General features: G+C 46.9%; 1 protein-coding gene across 1 annotated transcript in view; it reads right to left on the reverse strand.

Annotated features, from left to right (window-relative positions):
• LOC8039405 (flotillin-1) overlaps positions 1 to 16240 on the reverse strand; it is a 31298-nt gene extending 15058 nt beyond the window's left edge. Inside the window, exons 1-8 of the mRNA XM_029980775.4 lie at positions 15917 to 16240; positions 14228 to 14303; positions 12389 to 12479; positions 9297 to 9440; positions 7727 to 7846; positions 4811 to 4906; positions 3035 to 3154; positions 813 to 1027 (exon numbers count right to left, since the gene is read on the reverse strand). Coding sequence (XP_029836635.1) covers positions 813 to 1027; positions 3035 to 3154; positions 4811 to 4906; positions 7727 to 7846; positions 9297 to 9440; positions 12389 to 12479; positions 14228 to 14303; positions 15917 to 15965 — 911 coding nt within the window. The 5' untranslated portion in view covers positions 15966 to 16240. The remainder of the gene's footprint in view (positions 1 to 812; positions 1028 to 3034; positions 3155 to 4810; positions 4907 to 7726; positions 7847 to 9296; positions 9441 to 12388; positions 12480 to 14227; positions 14304 to 15916) is intronic.
• Positions 16241 to 16609: the final 369 nt, after the last annotated feature.

Raw genomic sequence — 16609 nt, forward strand, 5'->3', positions numbered from 1 at the left:
GCGGGTAAAGCAACTTGTCGTCTGCCACAAACAACAGCTTTGACGGCATGCAATGAAGGTTGCGGTAGCCCACCCTTGGCATACGCGGAATGGCGATGCACGCAGCCACGGTGGCCAGTAAATATGGCCCATGCAGACGTCCCGTCGCACCCTCCGCACATCTGACCTCGACGACGCGGTCACGGGTCCTAGCTCGAATGCATCTCCGACCGGTATGTTTACCACATCCATGCTTGCAGACCCTCGGTTTCGGCGCGACGATGTCGCGCTCGTGTCGAGCCGTTGCCCTTCCAATCCTCGCAGAAACGCAGCACAGGGGTACACAGCGGGCACTCTCCCCGCCGTAGGTCATTCTTCGGCTCAACGTTTCACGAAAACTTCAGCAGGCAGGGAGGGGGGGAGCGAATACTGCGGCGACAGCGACACTTGCATTGTTTCGTTGCGACCGGCGAAACCACTATGACCGAGAACAAAGACGACGTCCGATGGCACGACGCACTGGCTCTGGTGACACGATTTCTTGACACTTCAAAACTGCTTTCGATGCTTGAGAAGGATGAGAAGCTAAACCAACACTGCCTAGAAGACTAGGTCCGTGCCTTCCCACACTAAAACGTCGTCACTAGCGGATCCATGCAGCATCGCCAAAGCACCTTCGAGCTTCTCGTAACGAGCGCGACGCCAAACGCTGCACTTGCGGCTTTGCACCATACCCTTGTCCAGCTTCTGCGCGGCCGCCGTTCGGGGTGGGTCGTGAAGCCGCCGACATAATGTGCGGGCCTTTCGCAGACCCGGCCGCCCGGTTCACCCACCTGTTGGCTTCGGCCATCTTCTCGAGGCGGTACTTCTCGGCCTCGGCAGGGCGCCGGATGGTGGCCTCAAGCTCCTTCTCCCTGCGCAGGATCTCCTGCTCCTGCACCTGAATCTCCTGGGTTCGCTCGATGACCTGCACCTGCATCTGCTCCTCCTTGATGCGCTGCCGAGTCTTGGCCGCCTGCAGGCTGTACGCCAGGTCGCTGTCCGCTTTCTGAAACACGCACGCACCCTGTCTTCATCCTCGGGGCAGTGGAAAGGAGGTGCCACGGTCAACCGCTATACACTCCATTTAACCTTACGATGAACCACAGCGCATGCTACGAGCCGTCCTACTCTCCGTTCACTCCTAAGCCGAAACTGAGGTGGAAGATACGTGCTTGTTGGACCATTTATACATTTATCTTTAGCCATGTGGTCACGCCACTGCCCACACATATGTGCAGAGAGCAGGGCCAGCCGATGAAAGGGAAGCGGTTGATTGATCCGGTGAGCACGTAGCTCCAATCACACTGTCAGCTAGGGGGCAAATGGAGTATGGCCAATTTAGTGCTTCAAGCATATCACGTGACTCCACATTCCGCACGAAGCTGCGCCCCTCGGAAAGGCATGCAACTCTCACGCGGCAGTGTACTGGCTCTGCAGTGCGATATACCGTAAGCTGAAATGGAGTATACTGTAGCTGGCACATCTGGTGGCCAAGAAGGAACTCTTTGAGCAGTAGCCAGCCACCGAGCGGGACTGCTGCGTTGCAATTCGGCAGGGTGCTCGGATGGGAAAAACTTGGGTATGATAAATGCGACTGCGGCACGGTCGGCCAAAGTGGTGACGATGCAGTAATTTACGGAAACAAATATTATGATACTACACACGCAAATTTTCATGCAGCCTTCGAGCGATCTCCCACGCTATACTCAGTTGTAACCTTACCACGAACTGCAGCGAACGCTACGAGATAACCCAGCTATTCCAGCATTGTGAAAGTGTCACGCAACTACGTGCCCCAGATGTTTGCCGTGTTCCTCCCAAAGGTTGCGCGACATTCACATTACATCGCCAAATTGGCTCTGATGACTGGTAGGTTCCGTTGCTGTCCATCATGAGGTGAAATGGAGTATAGCAAGTTGCAGGCTATTGGGCTTAGGTAGACTACTTCACGAGGCTTTACTTTTTTTTCTCCTCGAGCTTAATATTTTTCACGTTTCTCGCAGCAAAAGTTGACTTCGAGCAAACATCACTACGCCGAAGCAGCGTGTAGACAGAACGAATGTGGCAAAATGCGGTCGGATCAAGACTACCTAGAAGACAGGCCTGCACCTTTTTCTCTTAGAGGACACACGTAAAGGAAAAATAAATTTTTTTTAAACAACCTGGTTGAGAAAAGGAAGTCATAAAACGAATTTAAAACAAAAAGTAAATTTTTAGAGCTATATTTATGGCATTATACGAATTTGTAGTTGGCGCCCGCGAGCGCCGCAGAAAAGTAGCCACTATTTGTCATGTGACTGGCCGCTATTTGCCATCAGGTACTTGCGCTCTTTCGGAAGCTTCCATGGTCTCCAAAAGTTACTTATTCATTTCTGTTTCAAGAGCAACAAAGAACGAAGATTAATAAGTAACTTTTAGAGTACAAAGGAAGCTCCTGAAAAAGCGCAAGCAGACGTGATAATCCTGTGCGCCGGTCAGATGATGGCGGCAGCGCGGCGGAGCAGATGAACTTGCACAACGGCGGCAACGGCTGGAGAAAGGCTTTGAAACGGCGGCGCACCACGCTCAGCGTGCGGCGGCGGCGTGACTTCGAGGTGGCAGCGGCGCCGCAGGACGGCGCACGGGTGTATTACGTGAACCGCAGCTACAAATACAAATTCATTTTGCGGCGTCAATATTGCTCTAAAAGTTTTATTTCTTCGTTGTGAATTTGTTTCATAACATTCTTTTTCCATTCAGACTGCTTAAAAAAATATTTTCTACCTTTGCATGTGTCATTTAAACGGTGTTGCCAGTGGGTCCATGTAGCACCGCCCAACTGGCATCAGAGCCAGTGCATCGTGCGGTGTGATGCCGGCGTACGGCGATGCCGAGACAGATGCATCTGCCACCGAGCTTTGGCTTGTTTGCCACCCGGGGCGGCTCGGGGATCTGCTAACGACTTCCTGCGCATGCCTCGTCTACTGCGCGGTATGGGTAGGACACCACATCCGCACTGATGGGGGAAAAGCACCTTTGTGTTGACTTCCATGTCGTAGGCCGCCTTCTTCAGCTCAAAGTCCCGCTGCGCCTTGGCAATCTCCGTGTCGTTCAGGTAACGGGACGCCATGCGCTCTTCCTCCGCAAGGGCCTCCTGAAAGCGCCATCCAAGAGCAACCGACAACTTGTGAGTGGCCCGTCGTCTTTCGAGAAACGCGTCTCGAGAGTGATAAAAAGGCGTTTACTTGCACACCCGAACAGAAAGGTTCCTAGAAAAGTCGGAAGAAGGCAGAAGAAACGAGAGCATCTGATGTGCAGATAAATAAAAGAGCACTGGACGAAGTTCTGAATGTTACGCTAGCCACTACTACCGGGTGAAACAAGGAGACGGTAGGCTCTTTAAATCGACCGGAAAATTCGGTTTCTTAACCTATCGCGCTACGACTTTGCGCAGCGTTGCCCACACATGGTGCATTTTTTTTCGTAAAATTTGCAAAGAGCGGACTTACCTGAGGAAAAAGTAAAGAAAGAAAAAGGCTTAGCTCCTATGGAAACGCAGCGACGCCACCGGTCTGCAATCAACACGGCGCCGTTTTGCACGGTAGACAAGAGATGGCGCAAGGGGTCGCAACGCCAACTGCCGCCAACGAACGAGCAGACGACGCCGAGAGCCGGCGTAATTAGCAGACAAGGAACTGCAGTTCCTTGTTGTTACTGCGCCTGTCTTTTTTTTGTTTCTGCGACTGTCGCCGCCTGCGGAACGCGCGCCGCTTTTGAGTCGAAAAGATTGTCGGCTAAAGAGCCTTTGAGGAATACCTCGGCCGGCTCTCGGCGCCCGTATGCTCGTTCGTTGGCGGCGTTCGTTGCGCCATCTCTTGTCTACCGTGCAAAACGGCGCCGTGTTGATTGCAGACTGGTGGTGTCGCTGCGTTTCCATAGGAGCTAAGCCTTTTTCTTTTTTTACTTTTTCCTCAGGTAAGTTCGCTCTTTGCAAATTTTACAAAAAAAAATGCACCATCTGTGGGCAACGGTGCACGAAGTCGTAGCGCGATAGGTTAAGAAACCGAATTTTCCGGTCGATTTAAAGAGCCTACGGTCTCCTTGTTTCACCCGGTATATAATGTAAGTAAGCTGAGAAAAGCTTCTTTAGAATCGCCTGCTACTGTAAAGGGGAGTGCTGCTGAAACAAACATCCATTCCCTGCTAAATTTAGCGGACAATGCTTCCGTCAATGCCTCATTTAATCGCAAAACTCAGCAGAGATGTATTCTGCATTCACAAGAGTTCAGCAGAAGCCTAGGGATTTTTTTTCACTTTCCCTCTGTGATGGAGAAATAAACTGATTTATTGACTCACTGCAGTAACGTGTTCACCATACAATGGCATCCCGACGATACACATTCTAGAGATTAAAACGTTAGATGAAGGTAGTACTGTCAATTATTGGGTTAACATCTGCGTACCACCTTTCCTCATATGGCAGTTGGTCAACCAACACTGCCTTACTGTTGCAGCTCACTCTCCGCACTGGAAGGCAGAAACTGACCTTGAACTTGGCATGCAGAGTTTGCTGACTTCATCCCGAGCTCAATATAACCGTCACATAATTGGGCACCCCTTAAAAAGAAATATGTTGCAAACCTTTTCGTGGGGTCGTCAGGCCCGAGAAGCACCTTAAAATTAATTTGATGTACCGATCTTCAAGAAGAATATTAATAGGGGAGACAATGCTGCATTGGTATACCGAGACCAGCTCTGGTACTGACGTTTGAAGTTGCGGATGAGAGAAAACAGAGAAAGCGCACGACACCTTGATCTGTGAGTCCCGCTGTGCCTCAGCCTCTCCGATGCGGGCGTCACGCTTCACTTCCGCTGTCCGTGCCATGCCCAGTGCTCTCAAATAGCCCTGTTCCCAGGAGAGCAAGGACAACTGCAATCAAATCTCTGGCCAATGGTTGTTGTTAAGGACATAAAAGTCGCTGTTTAACTCTTCCCATACTGCGCCCGTTAAAATCTATCAACTGCGATCGACGATCTGCGAGCTCCACTGCAAGGCCTCCAAGTCGTTTCTGGACAAGTCACAGCATCTGGTGATTAGAATAGATGCTCTAGTTTCAGTTTCCGGATAGTTATTTTTCTTTTCTCCCTTGAGATATCAGTTTTTCATAGCCAAACACGCATCTCAGAATGAGTGCTTCACGCTGCGAACATACCGTCTTCATTGCGCGGCGTGCCTCCTCGGAAGATTTTTTAAGTCTCGCGATTCTAAGGCGTCTGCAGTTGACTTTGTTGCTGTTACTGTAGTACGAGTGAGTCATAAGATGACTTCGCATGATAAAAGTTTTGTTCCGACAACAATGATTTGTCAAATGAGCCCGGAACATCAACAACCGCGCGTCGGTAAGGCTTGTTTTGGCTTTCAGGTTCTTTGTTGGCATCGAAATAAAGTTCAGGCGGTTTGAACTTGTTGTTAGTGCATCTGGTGATTAGATTAGACATTCTAGTTTCAGTTTTTGTATACTGTAAAATAGTTTCTGAACACTGCAAAAATTATTGGCCGTGAAAATAAAGGGTTTTACAGTAATTCCTTTTTTCCCCATGGGTTGGCGATTTACCATAATCAAATGCACAGCCGAGAAGAGCGCCCTACGTGCAGCGCACCTTTTCGAAAGAGTTTAATGTCTCGCGATTCGAGCGCGTCTGCAGTTGATTTTGTTAATGACACTACAGTGAAACCCGTTTAGAACGAACCCGCGTACAGCAAATTATTGTCGATATCGAACTCACGAAAAATTTAAATAAAAATGCATGTAAAAAGTCTTTTTATAATGAACAACAAATTGGCTATATCAATCTTTTTCCCCCCGTGAAGGCTTCTAAAAACACGGATACAATTGTTTTCTAGCCCGTCCCGTCCCGTCCCGTCCCGTCCCGTCCCGTCCCGTCCCGTCCCGTCCCATCCCATCCCTCCCCTCCCCTCCCCTCCCCCTCCCTCCCCCCCCCCCCCAAAAGAAAGTTGGAAAGAAAGAAAAATTTAAAAGCTCAAGTTGCGAACAAAATTGAGCGAAGAGAAGCGATTCAGAAGGAGAGAACGCTAAAAAATACACAGCATGCACGCACAGAAAAAACAAATTTTCATCCCAAAACAGTTGCCCATGAAGAGAAGCGATTCAGAAGGGGAGACAAGCTGAAAGAACAAACTCTGCTTATAACGGACGCATTGTGGAAGTTCGTTGTAAATGGCTTTTGCTATATCGAATTACTTGCTATATCGAACTGATCATAGAGTTTCCTGCTGTTCGTTATACTTGATGTAGAATATATCCGAACCCCTTTTACCCTGAACAAATGCACCACAATCCCCCCCCCAAAAAGTGGGGAAACTGCAAGATAAGTTACGAGAGTGCAAAGATGAGCACAAGACAAATGTCTTCTGCAGTTTGTGCTACATTTAACTGTGTTTTACCATATTGAGAAACTGCCTCACCGAATAACGTGCACACCACAATGTTAGAACTATGTAGTAAAACTTGACAAGTTTTTAATACATTAGCATTAAAATGCTAATTTTGACGAAAACCCGGTGGTGTCTTTCGTTTGTCAGCTACAGGAAGAGAGGGAGGAGGAGGGGGAGAGGGTGACGCATATGACGCTCCCATGGAGGATCTGAAACGCTAACGTCGGCACGCGTCAACCTGTCCCTCTCCTTACCCCTCTCCCCATAGCTGACAAACTGAAAGACACCGTCGAATTTTTGTTAAAACGAGCCCTTTCGTTTTCATCCAAGTCACATGCACAGCTGGTGCGGAGGCAGAGAGGAGGCAGCGCCGCGCAACCCCCTTTAGATAACAAAGCCTTCATGCTGAATGAGATGGCATCATCAGAGAAGGCCAACACTGGACACAAACTGGAAACAACCGCTGTGCGAGCGCTCAGCTTCGAGTCAAGTTTGAACCTGGGCCGACGATTGATGTAATTGTCGTGTTCAATCTGGGCCCAGCGTTGGCCTTCTCTGATGATGCCATCTTATTCAGTACTACGTCTTTTTCGTGGCCCTTGTAAACCCCCCCCCCCCCTCCCCCCGCCCTTGTGACACCACTGTGGAGTGGTTTCACTAGGGTCAGCGGCGGCAGTTGGGACGGCAGCCCGCCGCGACCCCCACCCCCCCTTCACTGCCCAGCTGCACCCCCTGAGCGCTGCACCTGGGGCAGAAGCGAGCCTTTAAACTTAATCACCTCTTTCAATTTAATGCTATGGCAGAAATAAAGCAATGCTTTTGCTACTTTTATCTTAGCTCTGCACACAACCACATCCTGTAGGCGATAAAACTTTTAACTGATTAAATTGAATTTCAGTGTCACTTCCGTAGCAAAGCTGTTTGATAATTTAGTAATCACTGTCCAGTACTCCTCTGAGCACCCAATTAGGAAGCCCGCAGGAAGAAGCGCTTTACGACTGCTAAGCAGCTTTGAACAAAACATTGTTGTACAATAGAGCTTCTTCAAAATAAAGTCAATTAATAAAAATAAACCTTCACTACACCCGGACCTTAAATGTACACATCACAATTAAAAGCATACATCCAGTCTGCTACATTAGTCACTACTACACGGATGTCCTTTTCTAGCGATAGCTAGACGAAGAAAGATTCTGAGACTGCTTTATATACTATGCGCAAACTCGCGCTTGACGAGGAAAGAAAGGAACAGAATACCAGGGGACTGACCTCCTCATCACTGATGTCCTTGATGGTGTAGGACACAACCGTGATGCCCATGTTGACCAGGTCGGACGAGGCAACCTCAAAGACTTGCTTCGAGAACTTCTTCCTGTCTTTGTAGATTTCCTGTTCGTAAACAAAACCCAAACACATGTCCATCCTGAAAAAGGCCTATTTCCCCCCAATACGTTTGATCAGGCTCAATGTCACAGTCAACTGAATATTCGTCCCACAAAAAATATAACCTCCTCATGAACATGTTTCCTGGGCTTGCTTGATGTGGCTTGCTCCTGATGCAAACAAAAACAAGTCAACGGTTTTTTGTCAACCGACTGTCGAGCTACACTTAGAACTTAATAACGAAGTACAAGCTAAATTCCCATTGCAAAACCAAAAATACTATAAGCACTCACCCTGGTGCATTGCACGATGAGCTGACCTCCTTGCTGCTAACTTTTAGACAAAGCAAAGAGTACAACTACCTCAAGCCACTCAATTTCCACGGTGAAAAAAAAATATTTAATTTCTGGATTTTGCGAACGACAAAGATAATCAAAGCTAACTTCGTGAATAGATCGCTCCACAGCAGAGATAAGAACGTCGCATCTCCATGTTCAGAGGTTGCAGTTGTTTTCCTAATGCCAATGTAGCCTTCTTCAGTACTCCAAGGCAGGGCTATGTTTCGACCCCGGGGAGCTAACATCCAGCTTGACTAAAAATTACGATCCCCTCCCGATCTCGACCTTGGTGCAATAAAGTAGTGCAAAAGCCCATAAACTTTCTAAACAATATAGCACATGCTAGAATGTGTTTGGCTTGCGATTATGCGCCATTAGAGGACCCAGGTCTGCTTAGACAGTGCTTAAATTGAAACAAAAATGAAAGGAAGGTCCATTGGTGAATCCTTAGGGAATGCATCAACACAACTCTTGGGAAACGCCATACATGTCCCCCTTTGGGAAATGCTAATGCTGTTCCCTTTACTTTTCTCTTTTGGCTTTCTCTTGTGCCTCCTCTATTTTTTTTTTCCTCTTTCTGGCTTTGTTATGGGGTTAGTGTAAGCGTTTCCCAAAGAGGGACATGTATGGTGTTTCCCAAGGGCCATGCTAATGCAATCCTTAAGGATCCACCAATGGATATTCCTTTAATTTTTTTGCTGCCTACTTGGACCAGCTCTAGTACTTGGTTCACACTCCATTTTGTACCACAGACCAAGAGATACGCGCTCCGCACACCTGCAAGCTCAGACTCGCCCCGGCATCTGCGCGCGTGTTGGCTTGCGCCCCGTGACGTTGCCTCCTTCTCGCCTTTGTCCTTCACTACTTCCCTCCTCCATACGCGGCGCGCTTTCCTTTCCACCGTTTTGCCCACAGACAGACAGCGTCTCGGCTTTTCTCTGTCGTGTGGGTATTAATGAATTAAAAACCATTTTACTTGAAGCTAGGGACGGTTGAGGAAATTTGGGAGCTCTGGGAACCCTTGATACTTTGGAGAGCTTCCCAGGAACCCAGTTTGAGATGCCCTAGTGTCCAATGGGACCTTCAAAAGTCCGAAGAATGTGAGAGCAAGTGTCCACCTCGACGCTCATTGTGCCCATGATGGCCCTCTGGTGGCCTTCCAACGTCTCCCTGGCAATGTGCATGATCTCCTCGTCGTTCTTGCCCAAGAACTGCTCACAGGCCGCCTTGAGCATCTCCATGTTCTGGCCCTGAATCTTGACCTGAGCACAAAAGCACAAAAAAAAAAAAGACACCCAAGCATTTCTTATGAGTTGAGAATGCGAAAGCATGCAAGCCGCTTGTCCGCTTCCTTTGTCGTCTGCTGTGTACTGGCGCGCGCACGCTTCAGGATCTCGGAGGTCATAGCGCAGCGGCCAATGGGAGCCCCGTCGACACGCGCCAGCCAATAGAACCGAAGGCGATCGCAGAAACTAGGAGCCGTTTTTGCGCTTCAAACTGATGACGTCAGCTCGCTCCACAAAACAGTTAATAATTTCGCATTAAAAAAAAAAAAAAAAAAAAGGTGGCAGTTGATACTAAGTTTTTATTCACATGAACACGCCCAATACTTTGCTTCCTCATTTCAATCATTTTATTTCCGTCAACTCGACAAGATGGATATAAAAAAAATAATGCTGTATTGAGAAAATGATGGACATTTAGCCCCCTTCAATGAGTTGAAAGAATTAGTGTTTAAAACTATTTATCCTGTTGGCATACGTTCGAAACTTGCAACGAGCTCTCGGCCAACATTATTGATGAAGTTGGAACCCTGTGAACAATTTGGTAAGCTTCCAGCCCATCGTGCTAACAGCTCGGGAGGCTTCCAGCCCTCATCAAGCCGAGGAGAGAGCTGGAAACTTGCAATGCCCCACCCGCGTGAAAATTCGCAAGCACGTTGCTGCTTTTTTAGTGCAGAATGTGTTCCAAGTGCTGCTGGGACGACCGAGAAAGGCGAGACACGACGCAACTAAAAACTGTCACCTGCCCGCCAAATTTAGCGGACTGGCAGAACCACATATAGCCACAACGCGCATATCGGCCGATGACGAAGAGAGGCATGGGGTGCGCCGAATTATCTCGCGTCTGTCGAGAGAACACGGGAGCTTTCAATGTGGATAGATTTTTTTTTATTTGTCCGCTTCATGGTAGTTCGGTTGCCATACAAGTATGGCAGCACATAAGCTCAAAGACAATCGTCTTCAGGGAATAGAAATTTGTGATCATTATAAGATTGCACTTCAGTTTACACAGTGCGGTAGGAAGCACAAACTCGAGAGTGCAACTTTAGAAGGCGCAAATTTGGTGCAAATTTCGGTGCGAGCAAAGCATAGCACGGGACTACTCTCGTACATCCATAACTCTGTTACAGTATAATACTTTAACCCGTAGTGAGGCAGCTGGAGGGAGTCCCAATGGACATTGTGTGAATTTCATAGAATTGGTAGTTTCCCAAAACAAATATTTAGACAGAAAAACCAAACGGGCAATATTTTGAAAAGGGGCATTCATTTGGGATTTCACAGTATACGTGCAATACATAATAATATTTCTAACAAAATTTTTTTGCAAAGTACATTTTCAGAAATTTTCTAGATGTGGACATTTGTCAATTGCCAGGGTGTTGGGAGTAGAAGGAGGGGATAATTGCAGCAAGTTTCGCTGTCCTCAACACTTTCTCTGCCGCACAGCAGTAATTTTGTTTGCAGGTATTATGCAGTTTCGTTGCAAAAGTGCCACAAAAGTCTGCCAAACACGACAATCTAAAGCAGTGGTTCTCAAATTGGGGTCCGCGAAGTCCTGCCTCATCAGTAAAGCCCCATAAAAAAAGTTGTATTTTTTACAAACTGAGAAAATTTTTTTCACTTTTTGGAGTTTTCTTGTGTGTACGTCAATAAGAGAAGTCTATTTCACACTGGCCCAGGAGTTCTAAACTTTCTGGCCTCACGGAAACCCAGGGAGCCTCAAAAACTGCCGCGGAACCCCCCATATTAGCCGACCGAGATGCAACAGATGCACAATCGTAGGCAATTTTGCTTGTGTTGCTTCCCATATATCCCCACCATATCAATCGCAATGTCAGTACAAAGTGAGGTGAAGGTGCTTTGCATGGTCTTGCCACGCAGCCTGCGGCATGGGGGGGGGGAGGGGGGTTGCAATTTGGGTGTTCGCGGAACCTATGAGACCAGCTCGTGGTACCCCCGTGTTTCCTGGAACCCAGTTTGAGAACCCCTGCACTAGCCCTTAGTTATATCCATTTATTAAATTATTATTATATTTAACCTAAACCTACCCCTCCCTTAACCACATACGGGTTCCTCCATCACCTCCGCCGATCCACAAGGGGTCCGCAAACAATCGATGGTTGAAAACCACTGATCTAGGGCATTGTGCATTTTCAAAATCAGCATTGCCTTGTCCAGAGGATGCAAAATATAAAGGTGGGCTACACATTGTAGACATGGCCAGTCAGCCAGACAGGTGGGTGGCAAAACCACTGCAACTCACGGTAGGAGGACCCCTGACTTAAACTGAAACAAAAGCTGAAGGTTGCACCTAATGAGCAGCTTCAAAACCATGCCATTTCTCTCCTAAGGAGACAAGGCCTGGCCTCTGGAGTTGGCATTGAAGACAGAGTGGAAGCCAGAGAGAGAGTGCAAGAAAGAAGAATAAAATAAAAGAATAAGGCAAGTTAAAGGACAAGTGGGAGAGGGGCCGGAAACAATGACGTCAACTGCTCTGCAGTACTTGGCTAGTGAGGCTGAAGAAATTGTGTTTTGTAAGGAAAAACATCCACTTTAAAAGTTTGTGTTTATTTGATACACTTAACTATTTCACACCTCTATGAGCACCCTTGGAACTGTCTTTACTGAACAAGTTTTAACTCTGTATCAAAGGAAGTTCACCAAAATTTACCTATTAAGGCTCTTCCACTCAAAGCACTTTCGAATTAGAGTAAGCAACAATGGTTACACAGTTTGCAGGTCATCCTAGTGATATCCCACACTGCCTGGTGATAGGGAAAGAAACTTGGCGTAGAAGGGAGAGAGGAATAATGTTTGTCTTTTTAGACTTAGGTTAGGTGGTGCAAGCTACCACCCGTAACAAGGGGTATTAGCCATTAACATCCATCCATTCATCCATCCAGATATCTCAAGGAAGAACTGACCTGAGCTATACCAGTCACTGATATAGGAACACCCTGCTGGGTATAGACCTTTGGGCTTTCAATTGTCAGTGTCATGGTGTTGAGGCTGATCCTACAAGGACAAAGAAAAACACAACATTCATTATTAATTACAATTGAAAGGTTTTGAAAGAGCCCCACACCTACCTACTTTCACTGCACTTTCTATTGAATATCAAAAAGAACATGCCACATGGCTGAAAAAGATTTTTGTCGTTACATGATACTAAGTGCATTACCATAAAATCCCGTAAGGGTGCCACCCAAAATGAAGAGATAAATAAAGAAAAGCATGAGGTGGGCTATCTTTGGGGATGAAACAGCAAAATGTTATCTAAAATTAATGATCAACACAGCGGCACCGGCTACAAACCGCCACAAGACACGGGAACCGATACCGCAGATTGCGGACACGGCAAATTCATGTTTCACAAGGCGATAAAAACGCAGGAATTCACTACGAACTCCTGCGTCCCAAGAAAGGATACCGCAGACTGCGGATGTAGCAGATTTGTGTTTTATGGTGAGAAAAACCTGCAGAAACTGCTTACAAACTTGCATGCCACAGGAACCGATATCCCGTGCACAAAACACGCGGTGAACTTTCTACAAACTCACATGTCACGGGAACCGTTATTGCACATGCAGATCGCGGATGAAAATGCAGGAACCCACTGTGAACTCGCTTATCACATGTACCAGTACCACAGATCGCGTGGCTGATGTGAATCCTGTCTGACATCGCGTCGACGGGCGTTGGGCGATGTTCCAGAATTTTTTCGTTACAGATATTTAGCCAGAAAAACCGGATGAGCGATCTTTCTGGGAAGCCCTTACGGGATTTTATGGTAGATGAAAAAAATTATTTCTTTGATCTTGTTTATTGTTTTCTGAAGCAACGATCTATGTATGCACATACTTTCGTATTGGTGGCCTTTAAATGCTAGCAAGTAAAAGACAGATTGTCCACGACAAGGCCAACTGCAGTTATCTAGCCACATTTATGAAGAGCATTGTCATGCTAGCACAATTTATTGTAGAATTTGTTGGACTAATTCAAAAGTGCGAGCAATGTTTTTCTGTGGAATCTGCATTAGCACCAAAAATCTGGATTTTCAGCTATGAATTGTGACAGTAGAGGATGTATACTCCAATCGTGAAAAGCAAATACAGAATACCACGAGCATATTTAGTGCAAACGTTACGAATGAGGATTCCACATTTTGTCAAAAGAAAAGTAACTCGGAAGGACTATTCAGTTAGAGCACTTGCAGTCACTGCTAGCATCACCCAGGAAAGAAAGTGATAAAGTCAAATGTGGGTGTTTTGCAAGCCCAACCAACGAAGGGCATGTGACGCACCCCAGTGGAGGACTCAGAATTAATTTCGATCGCCCAGGGATCTTTCGACGCGCACCAAAATCTCAGCTACACCCCCCCCCCCCCCCCCCCCCCCTCTGCAATAAGATTCTATCAGATTGCGGGAGCTTTGGTCAGAATTCAAACCTGCCACATGGGGATTCGCAGGCCGGCACTTTGCTAGGAAAGGGAATGCAGCTTTTGAAATACATCATCCGACACTTTGCGAGATTTGTGAACATGCTCACTGGCCTCAAAACTTTTCCCATCTTCATGGAGTCTTTGTAAAAGACAGCCCTGAATCAGAAATGCTTCAGTAGAAGTAGGAGTTTGCCCATGCATACAAGCAACTCGGCTACACTACTGATTGCATCCGAGTAAAGTCAGGACTGAAAGAATAGAACTCGTTATGTAATGGAAGCAGCGAAGTGTGACTGTCAAAAGCTAATCCATCACTACTCACCTTTGGACTCTCTGTATGATGGGCCAGACAAAGACTCTTCCTCCGGGAACCATCAGTGGATGCGCGTGACAGCATCCTAGGCAACAAAAAAAAAAAAAAGAAGAAAAAGGACAAGGCAAAGGAACAGCAAATATAGACTCATATTTTGGATTGAGCACACGACAGTAGAAACTGCACGAGTCACACCGATTATTCTTTTGTCGAGTCTAGCCACCTCTACATTGAGGTTCCCTGCTGGCAAGCCCAAAGCAAGCCGACAATCAGCCCGGAACGTTAAGGAAAGCGAGTCCAGAAAGAAACGGTACACCAAAAGGGTACTTATATTACTAGACATGTAAATAATCAGAACTGTTTGCAAAGCTTATTTAATGCAGATAATAAATGTAGAGACACAAGTCTTAAAAGTATGTACACACAAGAAGCAGTGCAAAGGAGCCCCGTAGCTTCGGTTCCAGCACGTGCAATGGATGGAAAGGTCCATAAAGTGTGCGAATGTGTTGAATGCATTAGCTTTTTTTGTTGTTGTTCTTTGATCAGATCTTACAAATAAAAGATAAAACTAGCGAGCTCTTACAACAAGACTATTGAACCAACCATTGCCATTGAAGTGCACACCTAATTGTCAGGGAAGCTGCCGATCCATTGGAACGAATTGTCTCAACCCAGACAACGCTTTCTCTAGAGGCGCTATCTTGTTTGCAAGTGTGGGTTCTTGTTTACCGAATATCGCAAAAAAAAAAAAAAAATAAGGGGGGGGGGGGGTAATTTCTCGGCTGGGAGTGTTTTCTACAAATATTTCTCTACAGCGTAAATAAAAAAAAAGTTTATTCATAAAAGAAAGACGCCCTGCGCATATACCGTAAAATACCGAGCATCCGCCCATTCTACAATAAACACTCACCCCTCAATTACGTATAATTTAAAAAAATGAACAAAGGCCATATCTTTACATATTGCTGTCTGCTGACCCAAGGAGCACCCATCCCACAGTTTTACATGACTAATCTCAATTTTGAGTGGGCACTTGCACTGGATTTTACGGTAAGCGCAGGATTCAGTAAACCGAAATAGTCAGAGAAATATCGAAATTACAGCCACAAGCACATCATTTAGGTAATTTTGGGCTCCATGTCCGACCCATTTCCGAAATTGCAAGACAGACACCAATGAAACCGCAAAAATTGCCGCTGCTCTTGCAAATCACAACGCAACGCCAGTATTTCGACGACACGAACATAAGCAGGAAATGTCCTTCTGCAAACCGGATGACCAGCGTATGTTACGATAATCGACGTGTTTACTCCTTTCAGGCCTAGGCACCGATAGAAGACCATGATATAGAGGCAGAATAAACAACAAATAATTTCTCAGCTCGCGTGAGCTGCAAGCACGGCATGTAAACGACTATCGCAAACTCAATTCGAAGGGATGGAGCTTTCATGGGCTACTATGCATTGAATGGAGTGAAGCACATCCTAAGCTGCGTCTAGTACAAACCAGAAAATCACTAAGGACAGAACGGGTGCTAGAGCAGCAGCGATGTATCCAACACAAGTTGTGAACTGGCTAACCAAAATATAGGTGAGTGAATCCCTGGATAAGCGCTAAGCCTATTTGCCGAGCGGAAGATGCGGATGGGGATCGGTATCCGATGATATCAGGAGAGGGCTGCGGTGCAAATTGACTCACCCGATACAACGAGGGCCTCGTTGGGCCCGCAGGCTGCAAAACCGACCATAATTCCTTCGCTCGGATGCAGGTAGAAAGCGAATTTAAACGGGAATAGCCGTCACTCCAACAACCATCACACACCGGACGCCTACACCGCTCACTTGGTTGCTTGGCCAACGTTCGCAAATGGCCGTGACCGGAAAAAACAGAAAGCAGAGAAAAGTTGTTTACGACACAGTGTTGTCGCGCCGCGCCGCTTTTCCAGCCAAGCTCAACGTTGTGACTCGTGAGTCCTTCCTTTGCTCACGGCACGGGGGCTAAAAGATGCGCGGGGAGAGACATGGTTTTTGTCTTCGTGTCTGATTATCGGCTAAAATTTCTCGCCGACGGCAGTGGAATGCGTGCTATGCGCCACTACTATACCGGGTGAAACAAGGAGACGGTAGGCTCTTTAAATCGGCCGGAAAATTCGGTTTCTTAACCTATCGCGCTACAACTTTGTGCAGCGTTGCCCACACATGGTGCATTTTTTTCGTAAAATTTGCAAAGAGCGGACTTACCTCAGGAAAAAGTAAAGAAAGAAAAAGGCTTAGCTCCTATGGAACCACCGGTCTGCTATCAACACGGCGCCGTTTTGCACGGTAGACAAGAGATGGCGCAAGCGGTCGCGACGCCAACTGCCGCCAACGAATGAGCAGACGACGCCGAGAG

Source organism: Ixodes scapularis, unplaced genomic scaffold (assembly GCF_016920785.2).
Source record: "Ixodes scapularis isolate PalLabHiFi unplaced genomic scaffold, ASM1692078v2 PGA_scaffold3__209_contigs__length_174095766, whole genome shotgun sequence".
In the NCBI taxonomy this organism is placed as follows: domain Eukaryota; kingdom Metazoa; phylum Arthropoda; class Arachnida; order Ixodida; family Ixodidae; genus Ixodes; species Ixodes scapularis.